We start from the raw sequence: 18,697 nt of genomic DNA on the forward strand, positions 1-18,697 counted from the left end.
TAGTTTTTCACTTCACAAAATTTTCAGTTCTTAATTTTTTTCACAATTATTATTCAGTTTATTTGTGTAATTGTTGAAACCTAATTAGTTTTGATACCAGAGCCTGATGTTACATTGCATGTTCTAGATTACCCTTTTATATATATTTTGATATCAATGATTGTATTATTTGTATTTGAAATATTATTGCGTGTCGACGTACTTTTTTAATTGCGCGTCGACGTATATACAAGGTTTTTGGAAATTTTGAATTTCAAGGATAATATAAAAGGAAAAAGGAGCCTCCTTCATACACCAATATTAGAGTAAAAATCAGATTATAGAATTATTCATCATAAATCAGCTGACAAGTACACAGATGTGTGGAGAAGCAAGTCTATTGCTGTATTTCCATAGGGTCTATAGTTTCAATCAGGTACTTGTGGATGAGAATATTGCGTGAAGTCTACTGTTCACAGAACTACTAGTATTTAAACATTTGAGAATGGTAAGCTACATGTTGAGCTTGGATGGAACCGTGCTATTATTTCAAAATTTGAAAATGATAGGCTACATGTTGAGTTTAGATGGAACCGTCCATCAAGAGATACATGAGATTACACATTAATAATACACACATATAGAACATTACGTTCAGTTTACCTCCCCTTTGTGTTTCCACCAAAATAGCATTTTTCATGAAGTTATAAGTCGATCAATCAACTCTCTCTCTTTATCTCTGACGTTCTCTCCTATATTTCTCCCTCCGTTGCACTCTATCGTACGTGTTTATTTTGTCTAGGGGAGAAAGTTAAGAGAGAAAAAACAGGCAAGAGATGAACTTTCCGGAAGGCCGGAAGTGGTAGGATAAAAAAGACTTAGTTGTGGAGAAAGAGGGATTTAGGTGCAGGTCGTTGCAATAAGCTCAAACTCGTCACAACGATAAGCCTCCCCTTTTACTTCTTTTTACTCTTTTTTACTCCACTTTTTTCTACTGGGCTGCTACTCTCATGGAAGCTGGGGAATATTCCCAACTAATCTTTACAAGTAGCTATTTGTTCGGTCACTTGGAAAGAATCTATTGGGGAACTCAGTCTTATCTTACATCTTGTGGTACCTTGGTAGGAAAAATTATACCTTGTAACATAGGACTATTGAGGAAAGGACACTACTAGTTATTGGAATACTAGTAGAATGAACACTAGTCAAAACTAATAGGTTGAATTACTAGTTAGATTATTACTATTTCATACTAGTTAAAAGAATACTTTCAAGTTATTCGTTTGTCTCTAATAGGACTTATTGATGTTCACGTAAAGGTGCGTACAGATTTACGCGCCGCGAACATGAGCAATTCATCAGTTGACTATATCTGTATTTTTACAGAAACGGTATAAGATATAGATATAAAAAGCTTGGCATCAGCTGATTGAAAGTGAATTGCTCATGTTCGCGGCGCGTAAATCTGTACGCACCTTAGAGAATGGGTAGACTGATTCAGTCAAAGATGCGTAATGGGTTGAGTTATTACCTGAATATAAGTTAAATCTAGATCATGTGAGCTTCGATATAAGGTAATCAAACAATCAAATTTATAATCCAGGATAAATAAATTACTCGACGTGATAATTTGAAATTAACAGTTGACTCTCATTATCTCGTTCAATTACATCCTAAACGGTTAGGTTTATCAAAAAATGATAAGAGTAAAAATGTCTTAAAATTTTACGTAGAATCCAAAAATATCATGAAAAATCTGGTGTAGCGCACTCACACAACTTTCCTTGCCGTTATGAAAATTGATCACCTGACGCTAGTGTTCCCGCGCATCTCATGTCTTCTATTCAAAGATTTGGGCCAGCTGTTGACAGGGCAATAACGCTGGAGACACACGAGGTCGGCTATCTCTTCTTAGTGAATCATTTAATAGAATCAACCGTTGCCAAGAGTTTGCAATTGGATAATAACATTTTCTGGAATTTCGAGCTTATTTTTAATTTTAGGTGAAAATGTTACTGAACATTAATTGTAGAGAAAACAATCTAATGCTCAATCTAATCCACTGAAATTTTTTTGTTTAAATTGTATCTGAAGCCTGATAATTGAGAATCTAAAATCAAACTTTGCAAAGATGATTTATAATAACCATAAATTTACAATAATCCGCTGTATCATCAAAATAGTAGTAGAAAAACAACTCCATCACTGCCACTTCATGACCCACATGGAAAAATACCGTACCACATGATGTTTTCCAACGAGTTTCCCGAAATTTTCATGGAACAATGAAGTTGTCCACTAACCAAACATAACCGTTCTCCATCTTTTTTCCACCACCGATGATGTGTGCGATATGTTTTTTGCCGCCGCGTCAAAATAATAGGATCATACACGTGGTGGGTTATCGGTGGGGGGGGAGGTGTTGTTTCATTCACATGCCGCTGATTGTGAAGAGATTCAGTGTCAGAATTCCTTATGAATAACAACAACAGTTCCCCTAACAACCAATGCTGACAGATTCAAATGAATCCAACACCACGCCGATTGTGATGATAGACATTTTTTCTGTCAATATTTTTGATGAGTACCACTATTTGATCCCCAATCATCCAATGCTGACAGATTTAAATGAATCCAACACCACGCCGATTGTGATGATAGACTTTTTTTTCTGGGCAGTATCTCTGATGAGTACCACCAACTGGTCCCCGACCAAACAATTCTGACAGTATAGGGTGAATATCATCACCGGCAGTAAGTGGGTTAGTTTAACACGTTGACAGAGGGAGCGGCGTGTGTAGGTGGGCTGGCGTGCGTCAGCTGATGTTTGTGTGAGTGGAAGATGAAGCGAAAACGAAAGCGACGTTGAGAGCGCGTGAGCGTGTTTTTGGCGCGCGTGTTCTGAAGCTACGTTGCCATGGCAACACGCTCAAGCTTTGCCGATCGATACTCTCACCCCTCTGTAGAGGGTTCTCTCTCTCTGTGTGTGTGTGTGTGTGTGTGTGTGTGTGTGTGTGTGTGTGTGTGTGTGTGTGTGTGTGTGTGTGTGTGTTTGTGTGGTAGCGGAAACTGACTAGAACAGAGAGGGTGAACGTTGTGTGCTTTTTCTCTCTTGCACTAGATTTGTCTTTGTCGGTTGTTGGGGGTTCTCTCTCAGTGAGGAGAGTGGGATGTTTCCGAGAGTGATGGGGTTAGGGGTGGTTGTGTGAATGAGATACTGTGTTGAGAGAGAAAGAGCGAGTGAGTGTGACTGGGATAGTGTAATGAGAGAGAAAGGGTGAGTGTTGAAGGAAGAGACTTATTGTGATACGGTTTGTAGGCAAGCCAGTGAGAGAGATAGATGACTGGGGACTGTGTGTATTTCATATAGATGAAAGAGAGGACGGTAGAGGAGACTTGATAGAGAAAGTATAATTTGTGTATACTCTACTAAACGTAACTATACTCCAAGAGTAGATAGTAACTTTTTCATATAATAATAGAATGATTGATTGATTGAGTACTTTATTTATGTAGATTACAATATATACTGGCTTATACACTTATATACAACTAGCCGTCAGACTCGCTTCGCTCGCCATTTCCGTCTAGCCTGGACCCCCGACTGGATCGTTCAAGAATGAGATCAGCAGGCCCGATACAGTCGGGGGTCCAAACTAAACGTCTGGCTAAACGGATATGGCAAGCGAAGCGAGCCTGAATGCTAGTAATATAATACTCCCAGGATTGAAGTAGCAGTGCCCAATCAATTTTTCCGCCATGAATGCATTCAAATCTTCAACTTGGTGCCAACCTAACAAAGTCAACTCAACTTAATGCCAACCTGACAAAATTATTAATTTAGTTGCCAGTTAACAACTGTTTCGAAGAGGTACTCTATCTAGATTATAGTTCTATAGAAACATATGATATGGAAATTTCAATTATAATTGAGAGATTGGGAGAAGAAGAATATACATGCTAAAAGACGAACTTTAAACCTTTAAAAACAACCCTTAGTGTTTAAATATTGCCAAAAGATTTCTTAGTACGCCTCTAAAGGGCCAACTTAACATACCTACCAAATTTTAACGTTTTTGGTCCGGTAGATTTTTAGTTATGCGAGTGAGTGAGTGAGTCAGTCAGTCAGTCAGTCAGTCAGTGAGTGAGTGCCATTTCGCTTTTATATATATATATAGATAGCTTACAATACAGCAAAATTATAGATGAATTTACATAATATAGACTAATAAAATAATTATTGAACTGTATATGATATGAAAAAGCAAATTGTAATATAATAACTATAGATAATAATTATATTGTTAAGCATCTACATAAATTGGCGGAGCTTTGGACATATCAATGTCCATTCTTCGGAAAGAATATTAAAAATATCCTCCCCACTAACTCTCTACCAAAATCAAGAGAGAGGGTGGAAGAGGAGAATTGATAGAAAAAGTAAAATTTGAGTATACTCTATAAGTAGCTCTTCTCCAAGAGTAAATAGTAATTTTTCATATAACTAGTAGTTCTGTGAACAGTAGACCTCGCGCATTTTTAAATCACAGTCAGAGAGGGCCGGCTGCGCCCTAACTTCGCCCTCCTAGGTTTTTAAAGGCAGCTAATCAATCAATCAATCAATCTCCTCCAATACTGTCCATCAGAGTGAATTCTGTCCTGTCCTGTCGTGTCTGCGAGATATCGGTGTATAAACGACTAATGGCGGTTTGTGTTGTTGTATCGACAATGCTACTATCATCAATTTATTGAAAGTAGAGAAAAGTCGGGAGAAAATACTATGCTACTTCAAGTTATCAATTGCATGCCTCACTGCATGCAATTAATAGTCCACACAACAGCTGTTTTTTTCAATAAGTTACATTAAGATATTGTATGCGTCATTGCAACTATAATCCACTCGACAGTGTGATTCTAGTTCTAGATTAAGTCTTTACTCTAATATTGGCGTATGAAGAAGGCTTCTTTTACAAAAAACCTTGTATATACGTCGACGTGCAATTTAAAAAGGATGTCAACTGTTTTAAATGTTAAAAAACTCAGTTCACGTTTGAATTTGTATTCCATATGATATAATTCATCCAGTTCCGTGATGATCTTTCTATATCTGATGAAAATTACCTGTCAAATTTCATGAAAATCTATTACCGCGTTTCGCCGTAAATGCGCAACATATAAACATAAAGAGAAATGCAAAACCGTCGACTTGAGTCTTTTAAGGTGCATACAGACTTTCGCTCTGCTCCGCAACCGAACGTCACTCGAGCAGAGCGATTGATGATCGACCGGGGAGCAAGAGTGGTACGCGAGAAGAGCTAACATCTCCCGTAACGTTCATGATCGGAGCGATAGCGGAGCGACCGCGGAGCGGGGCGTGCCGAGCGTGTTGGAGGCGCTTATATCTGTACGCACCTTGAGACCTCACTTCGCTTTGTCAATAAAGAGTATACTACTCATGCTTTCTGGTTTGCTTTCCATATTGTATTAATGAGATGACTGGTGCTAGAGGTAGTAAGGCATGTTTCAGTGGAAGCTAGAAAGAGATGGATAGCAGTTAAGCTGTGTAAATGAGATAGCTGGAGGGAAGAGGAGAGAGTGAGTATGTAGGGAAGCGAGAGAGTATGATTGAGAGCCAGAGTAGTTACTTTTTCTTCGCCTTTACGATGTCGTCAAATTAACAGGTTAAACAAGCGTCTTGGATGATGCGACGCATCCCCCCTTAATCATCTCTTGTCCACGTTTCTTCCTACTCCTCTTCTTCTTCTTCTTCTCTTCTTCTTCTTCTCTTCTTCTCTTCTTCTTCTCTTCTTCTTCTTCTTCTTCTTCTCTTCTTCTCTTCTTCTTCTTCTCATTCTCTTCCTTCTTCTTCTTCTTCTTCTTATTCTTCTTCTTCTTCTTCTTCTTCTTCTTCTTCTTCTTCTTGTTCTTCTTCTTCTTCTTCTTCTTCTTCTTCTTCTTCTTCTTCTTCTTCTTCTTCTTCTTCTTCATCTTCTTTCTCTTCCTCTTTTACTGCTTCTTTTTAATCTTGTTCTTCAAACTCTTCTACTCCTTATACTACTTATTTGTCTGCTTCTCCTTTCTCATCCACTTCTCTTTCTTCTTCTTCTTCTCCCTCTTCTCCGACTCCTCCTCTTTCTCCTCTACCTTTTTTTCACGCCTCCTCCTCATCCTGTCCTTCTCTCTCGGTTTCCTCTTTTTTCATTCTTGTTCTTCAAATTCTTCTAGTTTTCTGTCGGCTACGTTTTTCTCATCCTTGTCTCTTTCTTCTCCGATTCCTCCTTTTCATTCTTCTCCTCCTTTGTCCTCTTCTTCACCTTCTTTTTAATTTTCGTAATCATCGTATTTTTCTTCCCTTCCTTTCCATCTCTGTCTTTTTCTTCCCCCTTTACCTTTATTTCGTCCTTCTTCTTCCTCTTCTTCTTCTCCATTTCCTTCAAATCCTCCTCCTCCACTTCCTCTTTTCCTCTTCCACCACTTCCTCATTCTCCTACTCCTCTACCCCCTCCTCGTCCTCTTCCTACTGCTTCTACTGCTCATCCTTTTTCTTCCTCCTTTACCTTTTTATCGCCCTCCTTCTTCCTCTTCTTCAAATCCTTCTCCTTCACTTCCTCTTTTCCTCTGCCACTACCTCCTCATTCTCCTTCTCTTCCAACCACTCCTCCTCCCCCTACTCCTTCTACTCATCATCTTGTTCCTCTCCTCCTCATCTTCCTTCCCCCTCTCCTCCTATTCTCATCAGCCTCACAATCCTTCTTCTTCTCCTCTTCTAACTCTCATAACTCCTCTTCTAATTTTTTGGTAGAGAGTTAGTGGGGAGGATATTTTTAATATTCTTTCCGAAGAAATGTCCAAAGCTCCGCCAATTTATGTAGATGTATAACAATATAATTATTATCTATAGTTATTATATTACAAATTGCTTTTTCATATCATATACAGTTCAATAATTATTTTCTTAGTCTATATCATGTAAATTCATCTATAATTTTGCTGTATTGTAAGCTATTGTATATAAGTGTATAAGCCAGTATATGTTGTAATCTACATGAATAAAGTACTCAATCAATCAATCAAACTCCTCCTCCCCCTCCTTCACCACCCATCCTCCTTCTTCTCCTCCTCCTCATCCTCCACCACACCCTCATCCTTTTCCTCCTACTCCTCCTTCTTCTTCTTCTCCTCCTCCTCCTCAACCTCCCAATAATGACGACGCACCTGGTTTAATCCACTTAACTTACTCGTCGCATCTCTAGAACTTTGTCAACCCACCTCCCTTTCCACCCATCAGCGCCCGGTTTAATGCTTTAATTATGTCGCCTAATAGCCGCCAGATCGAGCGTCTTTCGTCGCCAGTGATTGCGACGTCGCGACGACACAGACGCTGCTACTAATCGCCTCCATGGCGTCTCTCTCTCCCTTTCACTCCCTCTACCGATAAACCCTGCACTAATCGTGTTCGAAATTGTTGTAGAACGACATTGAGATTAGCGTGTTAATTTGAAGGTACAGTGGTGATTAACTTCGCCCTGACTCACGTCTGAAGGGGTGGCTCATGTAGGCCCCCTTACATCTTGAATAGCTGAATTCTACTATCATTTCGAGATCATTGAATAGTGTGCACCAAATATCACCCCCTTTCTGGAAATATTATCAATAATGAGCAAAACATTATTGTTGTGCTCCCTCAGAAACAGAGATAATGTTGGCGATATCTCAATAATATGCAAAACATATTTTTTTATGCTCCATCAGAAACAGAGATAATGTTTCAATAATTGAATGTATTCTCCTGGCAAATTTAAATGCTACTAGTTAAATTCGACTTCAACAACGTAATATCAGATTGTGTAGCTATTTGTCTCAAATAGCTTTGTTAACTATGCTGGTATTTGCTAGATTTTCCATGTGTAGACTTCTTTTGTAACCTCACAAATCATAAACTGAAAAAAATACTAAATTACAAACCTCTATTACTTATACACCTTTTTTTAAACTTATTTATTCAGTAACCTTATCTAAATTTGGGAGAGGAATAGCAGAAGGTAAACTAGTGTTTACAAGTTTGTGTTTCTTGAATAGTTCAAAATTTTCTTAAATAACTCAATATTATTCGTTGAAAGTGGTAATTGAGTGGAATATTTCTAATTAATTTATCAATTCAAGCCATCTAAATTCAAAATTTATAGTATTAATGTTTATTTTGGACCAAAATTTTATAAAAATTGTACACGTGAAATTCTAACCTTATCTTGGACTTTGTCACCTATAAATTTGGAAGAAAAATAGCACAAGGACTACCTTATTATTTTATCTTTTAATGTTATTACATTAGTGTCATTTGCATTGTAAATAAATAAATAAATAAATAAACCTTATTCTTCTCTCCCTATCATGTTTGATGATTTACTTATTGTATGAATCAAGAAATGAAGAATACCTAAAGCATTTTCGACACCAACATTCAAAAACCAAATTAAACATTGTTAAAAGGAATACCAGCATGGATAGATAATGTGGGAATGTATACAACAAACATGCTGGAATGTTCAATAACAAATAACTGAGCTGCATTTCTCTGAATGCTAAATTAACATGATATTGAGTGTCCTCAGCGTAGTCGACCTACCATTCGCACCACTGATTTCCAATATATGAATACCAATAATATACGTTTCGGGGAGGTACTGCAGATGAATGAAAATCGGAACAGATAGCGTTGCTGCAGGTCATGAATTAATCACAATCGATCTGATCGCATACGAATAATTAACTCTTCACAGCCCTTTTACTCTCATCTCCGCTGGGACAATCCGAGGAAGGCGCAGCCCTCTATCTGGGCTCGCTGCCATGAATATTCATTGTGGCTTCCCCAGCAACAAAAGGCACCGTGAATTCCAGCCTGCATCCTGCGAGGTTGCTCACTGACTGATTTGAAAGGAACTGATAGGATCGCAATATGGATGTTGGGGTATGGTATCCTAGTGTTGAAATACCGGTGTTTCAATTCAAATTGAATTGAGTTAATCATTTTATACGTGATGGAAAATTTGACGAATAAGAACCATTAACTTGCATACAGTATTTCGATTAGCACAATATGAATAAAACCAGAGAAAATGCTCATGCGCAAAAGCATTGAGCATAAGGTTTTGCTCATGAGCAAAAGGTAGAAGCAAAAGCATTTGCTCATTTTGATATGAATAAGCTTTACCTTATACTCTTACCTTATGCTCCTGAACTCTGGAGCAAATGCTCACGTTTTTAAAGATTTTTCATCAGCTGATTCACTTTTGTAGCCTTACTTTGTTTTTATAGCTCACGGAAGCGCTAAATATGCAAGCAGGGTGCACCGCTTGTGTTTGCGTCGTCTGCTCTGTTTTCTATTAATTTATGAATAGAGTTTTAGGTTAGTTGAGTTTAGAATTTTGAAATAATAGTGTGAAAAAATGTCATCTCTATAATAATCTTCAGCATATTCTTATAATATACCTGACATTTCAAAGTCAATCTCACTGAAGTAGAACTGATCTCACTTTGCAAGCGAAATTGAAGAGTATTGGAGCGGATTGGTGAGTGAGAGAGATTGAGAGTGAAGGAGCATGTTTCGAGCGACCAGTTTTTGTCGGCTTTATTAATTTCAACCTTGGAGTCCCACATAGGACCTCAAGAGTGAAACTGACTCTATACTGTCAGCATTACTTGAATCGGAAGTACATTGATGTTACTCATAAGAAGCACTGACAGATTGTAGTGAATCTTACTATAGATTTGTACACTATAATCTGTCAGCATTAGTTCAATGAAAAGTACATTCATGCTACTCATAAGGAGCACTGACAGCTGAATCTGAATCTTATCATAGATTTGTACACTGAACCTGTCAGTATTAGTTAAATTGAAACTACATTGATGTTGTTCATAAGGTACACTGACAGTTTGAGCTGAATTCCACCATAGACTTGTAAAGAGCGTGAGTTGAGGACATTTGATTTGCATGGAGCCACAAATAACAGCAGCAACCTCCAGCGCCTTGCTCTGCTCACTTGAAGCTATCTGTATCGGGAGAATGGGAAGCAGCATATATTTAGAAGGCTGGCATTTTGTGGTGAACCTCTCTAGAATTGGTCCTTGGTCGCCTGCCGACACCTAATGTATGTTAATCTCCTATGCTATGCGTTTGGCTCCTGCCGTGACTTATATTGTGTCCATAATGTGATCCTAGATCCTCTAACTTCTAGCTAACAATTATTGAAACACTCTGCTCTGAAAACTGTATGATAAATCAGTCATGTGCGATAATTTCGTACAATATCACAAGTTTTCAATTTATACTAATTCTCAATCGAACTTGGGACCATTGATTTTTCTGTTATTCATTAATGATTTGCCTAATGTCATAAAACACTAATGTTCTATTATATGCCGATGATGTGAAGCTGTTCAGAAGAATAAGTGATATTGTTGATTGTGAGCTCTTGCAGAGTGATGTGGATGGTCTGTGTGGGTGGTGCGTGGATAACGGATTGGATGTGAATGTGGGAAAATGCAGTGTCATGAGGATTACCCGTCAGAGGAACATTACATTGAACAATGCTCTGTATCATATTTATGGCATAATTATTAAAGAAGTAGAAAATTTCAAAGACTTGGGAGTTGTTTTCGATCACAAGCTCAATTTCTCTCTGCATGTTGAAAGGATTGTGAATAAGGCATATCAGCAGCTTGGTTTCATCATCAGAACATGCTCACATTTCAACAGCATACGGACTCTGTGCTATCTCTTCAACACACTTATTCGTAGCGTTCTGGAGTATGGTTGTGTGGTTTGGAACCCATACCACAATTCACTGATACATCCTTTGGAGTGTGTTCAAAACAGATTCCTTAGATATTTATATTTTAAAAAGTTCAACAATACATCCCCTTCGACTTTCCCACATCACAACTCAGAACGATGTTCGGTGTGGAATCATAAAATTTGAGACGTGATTTTATATGCTTTTGTTCGTTTTTAATGTATTCAATGGCAGAATCAGCTCAATGTTTTTGCTTTCCCAGTTAAATGTGTACATTTCTGCAGTGCCTCGCCGTTCCAGTTTTAGATTATTTATACCTTATTGCAACACTTTAAATCATCAGAACTCTCCCATATATAGATAATCATTCGTTTTCAATTGCTTCTCGGATCATCTTGACCTGTCATTCGGTTACAGTCGCTGCCGTAGGGATTGTAGGCGACTTCTGCGAGTGTGACTGTCGAGTGTTTTAATGTGTCTCTTGTCTGTTGAGTTGATGTTGTATGTTTTTTTTTTTTTTTAATCCACTTTTGTACTAGTCCTCAAGGGTATGATTAGTACTGATTCGGTTTTTTTTTATTTCTTTTTTTTCTATTATTTTTCCTCTTCTTTCGTTGTAATTTTTCAATATTCTTCTTTTCTGTACTCTTACTATGTATAATGAACTATTGTTATTGTGTTGTTATGGAAGCAATTTTTGGGAGAAATCCTGTATGCTTCCATGTTTTTCATAAATAAATAAATAAATGAATTGTATCAATCAAGTCCATGAAACTTATATGAAAAATCCATGCAGCTTTTACGATTTCTAGTCTCTTCAACGAAATTACGATACGAGAATATCAGTATTTTGCAAATCTTGGATACGACAAGAAATCTTGGATCTTGAAATCAAGCATTTTAGCTCATGCAATAACAAACCAATAAACCATAGGAACATTCTGCTCTCGAAGCTATATAGTTACGATGCGAGAATATCAGTATTTTGCAAATCTAGGATACGACAAGAAATCTTGGATCTTGAAATCAAGCATTTTAGCTCATGCAATAACAAACCAATCAACCATAGGAACAAATTATGCACAAGCTTAAGCCGTGACCACACTGAACAAATGTTCGACAAACATGTTTGTTGAAAAAGTTTGGGCAAATTTTATCATCTCTTTTCTGTATAGGGCAACTTGTAATATAAATATAAAGAAAATAAAAATCTCAGTACCCTTTTTTTGAAATATTTTATCACAACATGTTTCGACCGTGATTAATTTAAAATGGCATATCACTTGAAAATGGCATAAATGTCCGAAACATGTTGTGATAAAATATTTCAAAAAAAGGGTACTGAGATTTTTATTTTCTTTATATTTAAATTTTATCATGTTTGACTAACGTTTTATCATGTTTTACAAACGATGTTTGCCCGTAGCCAGTGTGGACGCGTCACCAAACAAAATATTTGTTAGTTAGAAGAACAGGTTTTTTGTTTTACAGTGAGAAGGATATTCTGGGTATTCTTTTCAAAGAATGTACATTGGGATGTTCAAAGATACGTCATTTGTAGATGCAAAACTATATTATCTCAAAGTAATTTTAAATTTATTTTTTTGATATCATGTACAGGTCAATAATTATTCTTTAGTTAATTCATCTAGAACTTTGCTGTATTTTTAGCTATTGCATATAAGTGTACAAGCCATTCCCATATAAGTGTACAATCGATAATCCCCAGCAAGATAAAAGTCGTACTTCTCAATGGTAATTGTGAGCGAGTGGTAAAACGTTGTTGGTCTTGAGTATCCTTTTACCATCGTAGTACATGTGAGTGAACCCATGTGTGTTCATCACTTTAATGAAACGAACCAGCTACGAGAGGCATGGTGGGGGAAGCCATGATGAGTCACGTACTAAGACTGTGTGCACTGTGCTGCAAGTGAAGAGTGCTTTTGACGTCCGGTGTCAGAATGGACAGGGGGAGGTTAAAGATCCCTTTTCCAATCCACCCCTAAATACAATAATCTCCTGCTGGGATCCATGTGTGCCCCTCCACAAATGTAGTGAAACTGTTACTGGGCATTATTGCCCCCCTCCCCTGCCTTCACGGGGTTATTCGTATTTCTGTATACAACTTTGTCCACCTATTATGGTTCAACTCCTCCTTATCTAGCCCCTATACTTCATCATTTTCTTTCTTCTATAGATTACTGGAGGGGTTTGTAGTGAAAGAAGTGTTTGATGATCGTCGTTGGCAGGAACCATCGTACGTAACATAAAAGATACAAAAATTTTTGATGTTGCGTAATAAATAGTATCTTACGACAAATGGACGGGAAGGGGCCTTTGCAGGCGAGAATGATGTTTCTAGTCGAGGCGTCAGCCGAGACTCGAGCACTGCAAAAGACATTCACGTCCAAGTAACGTACACTATTTTTTGTCATAATAATCAAAAGAAGAATAATCGATAAATAGAAAACATTACCTGCTTGTGCTGAAGTTACTAGATGCATTCTAAAAACATAACCTAGTTTACAAATTCCGAATCGGGAATTTTGTGGAAGTTGACAAAACTTCCACCTGGAGCGCTGAAGGTGGTTTTCTGTAGCAGTTTTGCTGTTCCTATTTCGGAACTAGGAAACGTACTCGACGACATATGGTTTCATTACAGTAGAGTATGTTGTAATGAGAATCATATGTTTATTTGTTCTGCAAACAGCTGTTCACCGGATTGATTTCATGCATGGAAAACAGCTGAGATTGAATGACAATGACAACATTATATAAAACAGGTTGGGTGTTGTTGAAAAGTGCAGTGAATTCAAAGTATTATTTATTGTAATACTATAAATCACAAAGGCATTGGTGGCATTGGTATGTAATAATCTTATAGGTTGCCCCCTCAATGGCGGATTTCAATTCCAAGTAGGACACTAGCGCTGCTTGTGAGTCTATGCATCTTTAAGGTCTTTGAGTGAATTAGTCACTATCTTCAACTGATAAATATAGATCTTCAGAATTTTCAGAACATCTATTTGTTCATTTTGTCAACATGAAACATCATTCAGTCATTTTGAATCATCTATTTGTTTCATTGAACTACTTATATGGTTTTCCAATGAAACTAACATCATAAACATCAAAATGACTATAAGATGATCATCTTCTCATTGTGTGGACAAAATTAACGATCAACGAAATCTGCTGTTTTCAGGCTTTATAATGATAGTACTCATTAGTGTGAAGCTATCCACGGACAAACTACAAGAACTACAAGTCTTACCCTATTTCGCACTATGTGTTATCAGAGAAAACTTCTATACTTGCTATATATACTTCTATAAACTAGCTTCTATAAACTTGCTATATTTTTATTCTGTGGTGTTATCTAAACTTGGGAGAGGAATAGCACACAAGGGTACCGTACCTTATTTTTCTTCTTCCTATCATGTCCGGCCCTAGAACGATCACATGACAACCATCCCTCACCCATTCCACCAATATAAACCTTTAAACCATGTTATAGAACGAATTGTATTATATATATATATATATATAATATATATATATATATATAATATAAACTCATGTTATTTCAATTATCCACTGCATACTGCTGTATATTACTGAAAGTTGATAACCCTGATCAACTTTCAGCCTACTTCATTTTATTAATCAATTATTTGATCTTATCTACCTATATAATTATTTTACTTTATCAATTTTCTTTTTTTTCTCTTCAATATTCATATTGATTAAAACTTTTACAATATTTCCATTAATAAATAAATCCTTAGTTCAAATAACGAAATTAACGTTTTGGTAGAGAGTTAGTGGGGAGGATATTTTTAATATTCTTCCCAAAGAATGGACATTGATATGTCCAAAGCTCCGCCAATTTATGTAGATGCATAACAATATGATTATTATCTATAGTTATTATATTACAAATTGCTTTTTCATATCATATACAGCTCAATAGTTATTTTCTTAGTCTATATTATGTAAATTCATCTATAATTTTGCTGGATTGTAAGCTATTGTATATAAGTGTATAAGCCAGTATATATTGTAATCTACATAAATAAAGTACTCAATCAACCAATCAATCATTTCGATAATGTACTTATTGTATAAATGAATGAATAAATACAGTATGCTACTGTAATATTTGTAAGACCTATAATGAGATTCACTTGAAACTGACAGCATTTCCTTGAATAACAACAACTCTCACCCATTCTACCAACGCTGAAGTCTGTAGTGAACATCACTGTAGCTAGTCCTAGTGGTTAGTAGTTGGCCGACCCGACGGATAACAAACATAATTACCATGATTAGAGCAGTGAGTGTCCCTAGTGGACACCTGGTGTTGATTGGGGGACGGGCTGTAACGCCGCCCAATTTATCCCCCATTAGTTGGGAGATGGGCTTCCTCATTATCATTCTCTGGAACTCCGATGTGCACGTGATTCATTTACAAACCGGTATCTGATTGTTACATCTGTAGCTAACAGATTCCTAGGAGGTGTAGCTAACATCTATGAGTAACAAATTCTTAGATGGTGTAGCTAACATCTATAGGTAACAAATTCTTAGATGGTGTAGTTAACATCTTTAGGTAACAAATTCTTAGATGGTGTAGTTACATCTTTAGGTGGAAAATTATTAGATGGTGTAGCTAACATCTATAGGTAACAAATTCTTAGATGGTGTATCTAACATCTATAGGTAACAAATTCTTAGATGGTGTAGCTAACATCTATAGGTAACAAATTCTTAGATGGTGTACATCTATAGGTAACAAAGTCTTAGATGGTGTAGCTGACATATATAGGTAAAAAATTCTTAGATGGTGTAGCTAACATCTATAGGTAACAAATTCTTAGATGGTCTAGCTAACATCTATCTATATGTAACAAATTCTTAGATGGTGTAGCTAACATCTATAGGTAACAAAGTCTTAGATGGTGTAGCTAACATCTATAGGTAACAAAGTCTTAGATGGTGTAGCTAACATCTATAGGTAACAAAGTCTTAGATGGTTTAGCTAACATCTATAGGTAACAAATTCTTAGATGGTGTAGCTAACATCTATAACTTAGGTAACAAATTCTTAGATGGTCTAGCTAACATCTATATCTATAGGTAACAAATTCTTAGATGGTGTAGCTAACATCTATAGGTAACAAATTCTTAGATGGTCTAGCTAACATCTATCTATATGTAACAAATTCTTAGATGGTGTAGCTAACATCTATAGGTAACAAATTCTTAGATGGTGTAGCTAACATCTATAGGTAACAAATTCTTAGATGGCGTAGTTGACATATATAGATAAAAAATTCTTAGATGGTGTAGCTAACATCTATAGGTAACAAAGTCTTAGATGGTGTAGCTAACATCTATAGGTAACAAATTCTTAGATGGTCCAGCTAACAACTAAATTTTATGTATCTACTGACTTCCTGTAACATGTATAAGATAGGGAATATTATGTATCGACGGAGGCTACATCAATGAGAGGCTATAATCAATCGATGCTAATGCTTGAAAAAGTAATTAAAAAAAGTAATATCTTCCGTTTTTCACTTTCTTGGAGCTGGGATCGGACACAAGGTTACACCATATTATAAATACTAACGCATGAAGCAAATTTTGCAATGGTAGAGCTCTTTATGATAAAAGTGGAACCAACCGTGTAAACTATTACGATATGAACGTATAAACTATTGTGAGTTGTGACGATATAATTGATCTCACATCCCCGATATTATTCAATAAACAATTTGTAAACAGTCAGAGAAAATTAAACGGCTTTTTAATGCCAAATATAACGTATAATCTTATCAAAAGTAGATAAAACACCTGCTATAGTAACTGTACTCACCGAATTGTGAATGCAATATTTTTGAAAACTAATTAATATTTAAAAATTAAGTAAACTAAATAAAAATTAGCGGTCGTCATTTTGAGTGACAGTTTGAATGTTTTGAGGTTGGAAGAAGCCGGCTACATAACCCCAAATAAACCAGAGCTTACTTGAACAAACAACTTGTCAATTCAGAAGGCAGCTCGTCTAATAGTTATTAAAAGCGACAAACTTTATATATTTTTTCCAAAAATAACAAAAAAATTACAATTACTTTTCTGTGTGTATCCTGTACACCCTCTGGAGCAGAATATCACACTATATACGTTATTTGTTTTTTCTGTAATTGTTCAGTCAGTAGGAAGACCAATCCTCAGGGATTCGAGATATTATGAACAAGATGTGTTCATAATATCATGTGTATGCTTCCATAACCATGACAATATTTACCAGAATTCTTCGAATAATTTCCATTTATTTACGTATGTTTGACCCATTTTCGCCAGAAATTCAAAAATAATAACGATATTGACGTGCTTCCATGAAACCACTGCTTTAAAACAATTATCTGCTCACTAATTCACCAAATCTGGAAATCTGTCTTGGAGAATTGAAATACGTGGAAAAAGTATTATGGAAAATGATATCAGGTATTTCAAGTTGTAGCAAGTAATACCATAGAGAAACAATAGCATAAGTAGATATCCCATGGTATAGGGCGTTTATATCGCAAATTTTACTGTCAACTCAAGCCGATTACTGTCGATTATTGCCGATTTTTACTGTTTTGACCGGGTAAGAGTGTATGAACGGCACAATATCAGAGACTACCACCGTCATAAAGCTTCACAGGAAAGAACTACGTGGACTATCAGCTTGAGATAACATTAAAAGTTGCGACATAAACGCCCTATACCATGGGATATCTACTTACGCTATTGTTTCTCTATGGTAATACATATCTAGAGTATGTATTGAGGAATTACATGTGATGTGGAAATGGTATTTGAAAGAGAGGTTTGTTATAAAAAAAAATATGTTACAGTATAGAGGCTTATAAATCCCAGTCTCATCCAATGATCTCCTCATTATAATTTATCTTGGTGCATGCTACAAATTCCTCTCACAAGTTTGATGCCAACAATACGCTACATACGGCAACCTTTTAATTGGTCCAAAATAATTAACTAATTTTTGCCAACCAACTTCTGTCTGAAAGCAAAGTTTGTTCCGTAACTTACTTCCAGTCTGTAACCTCCTTCAAAGGGTTACAAAGTGGTAGCCGAAAGTTCGATCATTGACTCCTCCAGGAGGTAATGTACTTGGGAAGTTTTTCTGGTAAATAATTGCTGGGCTAATTGGCATTCTGTTTGTTGTGCGTTACAGGGAGAGAGAGCGCGAAGAATGGACAAGTGTGGCGGCGGATGCGTGTGAGCATGCGTCCAAACGAGCTAGCAGTCGTGCCAACATAGCGGCGAACGGTGCCAAGACCGAAACACTGATCACTGCTACCGCTGGCTCTGATAAGGCCAAACATGAACAGGACCACATTCAGGTTGGTTGCCGCTTTCAGTTTGAACAGTACATCGTGCAACTCGTGTTACGAACTAAAAACATACTGCTTTTTCGATCTGATGAGAGTATAAAATAAGACTTTCATGATTGTATAGTATAAAACTACACTATGTAGTATAAAAACTAAACTACTAATACTAAACTATGATTGTGCTGTATAGAAACAAATACTATTTGTTCATCTCTTGTGATTTTATACAGACTGTCCTTTCCAAAATGACAAAGTATTATCGTACAACTCATGTTACAAACTAAACACATACTGCTTTTTCGAACTGATGAGAGTATAGAATAGGACATTTATGATTGTTTAGTATATAGGTGATGTACAGACTTTCCTTTCCACAAATGAATGACAAAGTACAACTGAAAAATCTGGTGTAGCGCACTCACACAGGTTTCCTTGCCGTTATGAAAATTGATCATCTGACGCTAGTGTTCACGTGCATCTCAAGTCTACTATTCGAAGATCCAAGCCAGCTGG

At 36.5% G+C, this 18,697-nt stretch overlaps 1 protein-coding gene across 1 annotated transcript in view; it reads left to right on the plus strand.

Moving 5' to 3' along the window:
* LOC111056898 (protein suppressor 2 of zeste-like) overlaps window positions 1–18,697 on the plus strand; it is a 215,802-nt gene that overhangs the window by 172,173 nt on the left and 24,932 nt on the right. The window contains 1 exon segment of the mRNA XM_039419633.1: window positions 18,025–18,193. Within this exon segment, the coding sequence (XP_039275567.1) occupies window positions 18,025–18,193 (169 nt within the window).

Source organism: Nilaparvata lugens, chromosome 1 (genome assembly GCF_014356525.2).
Source record: "Nilaparvata lugens isolate BPH chromosome 1, ASM1435652v1, whole genome shotgun sequence".
Lineage (NCBI taxonomy): Eukaryota > Metazoa > Arthropoda > Insecta > Hemiptera > Delphacidae > Nilaparvata > Nilaparvata lugens.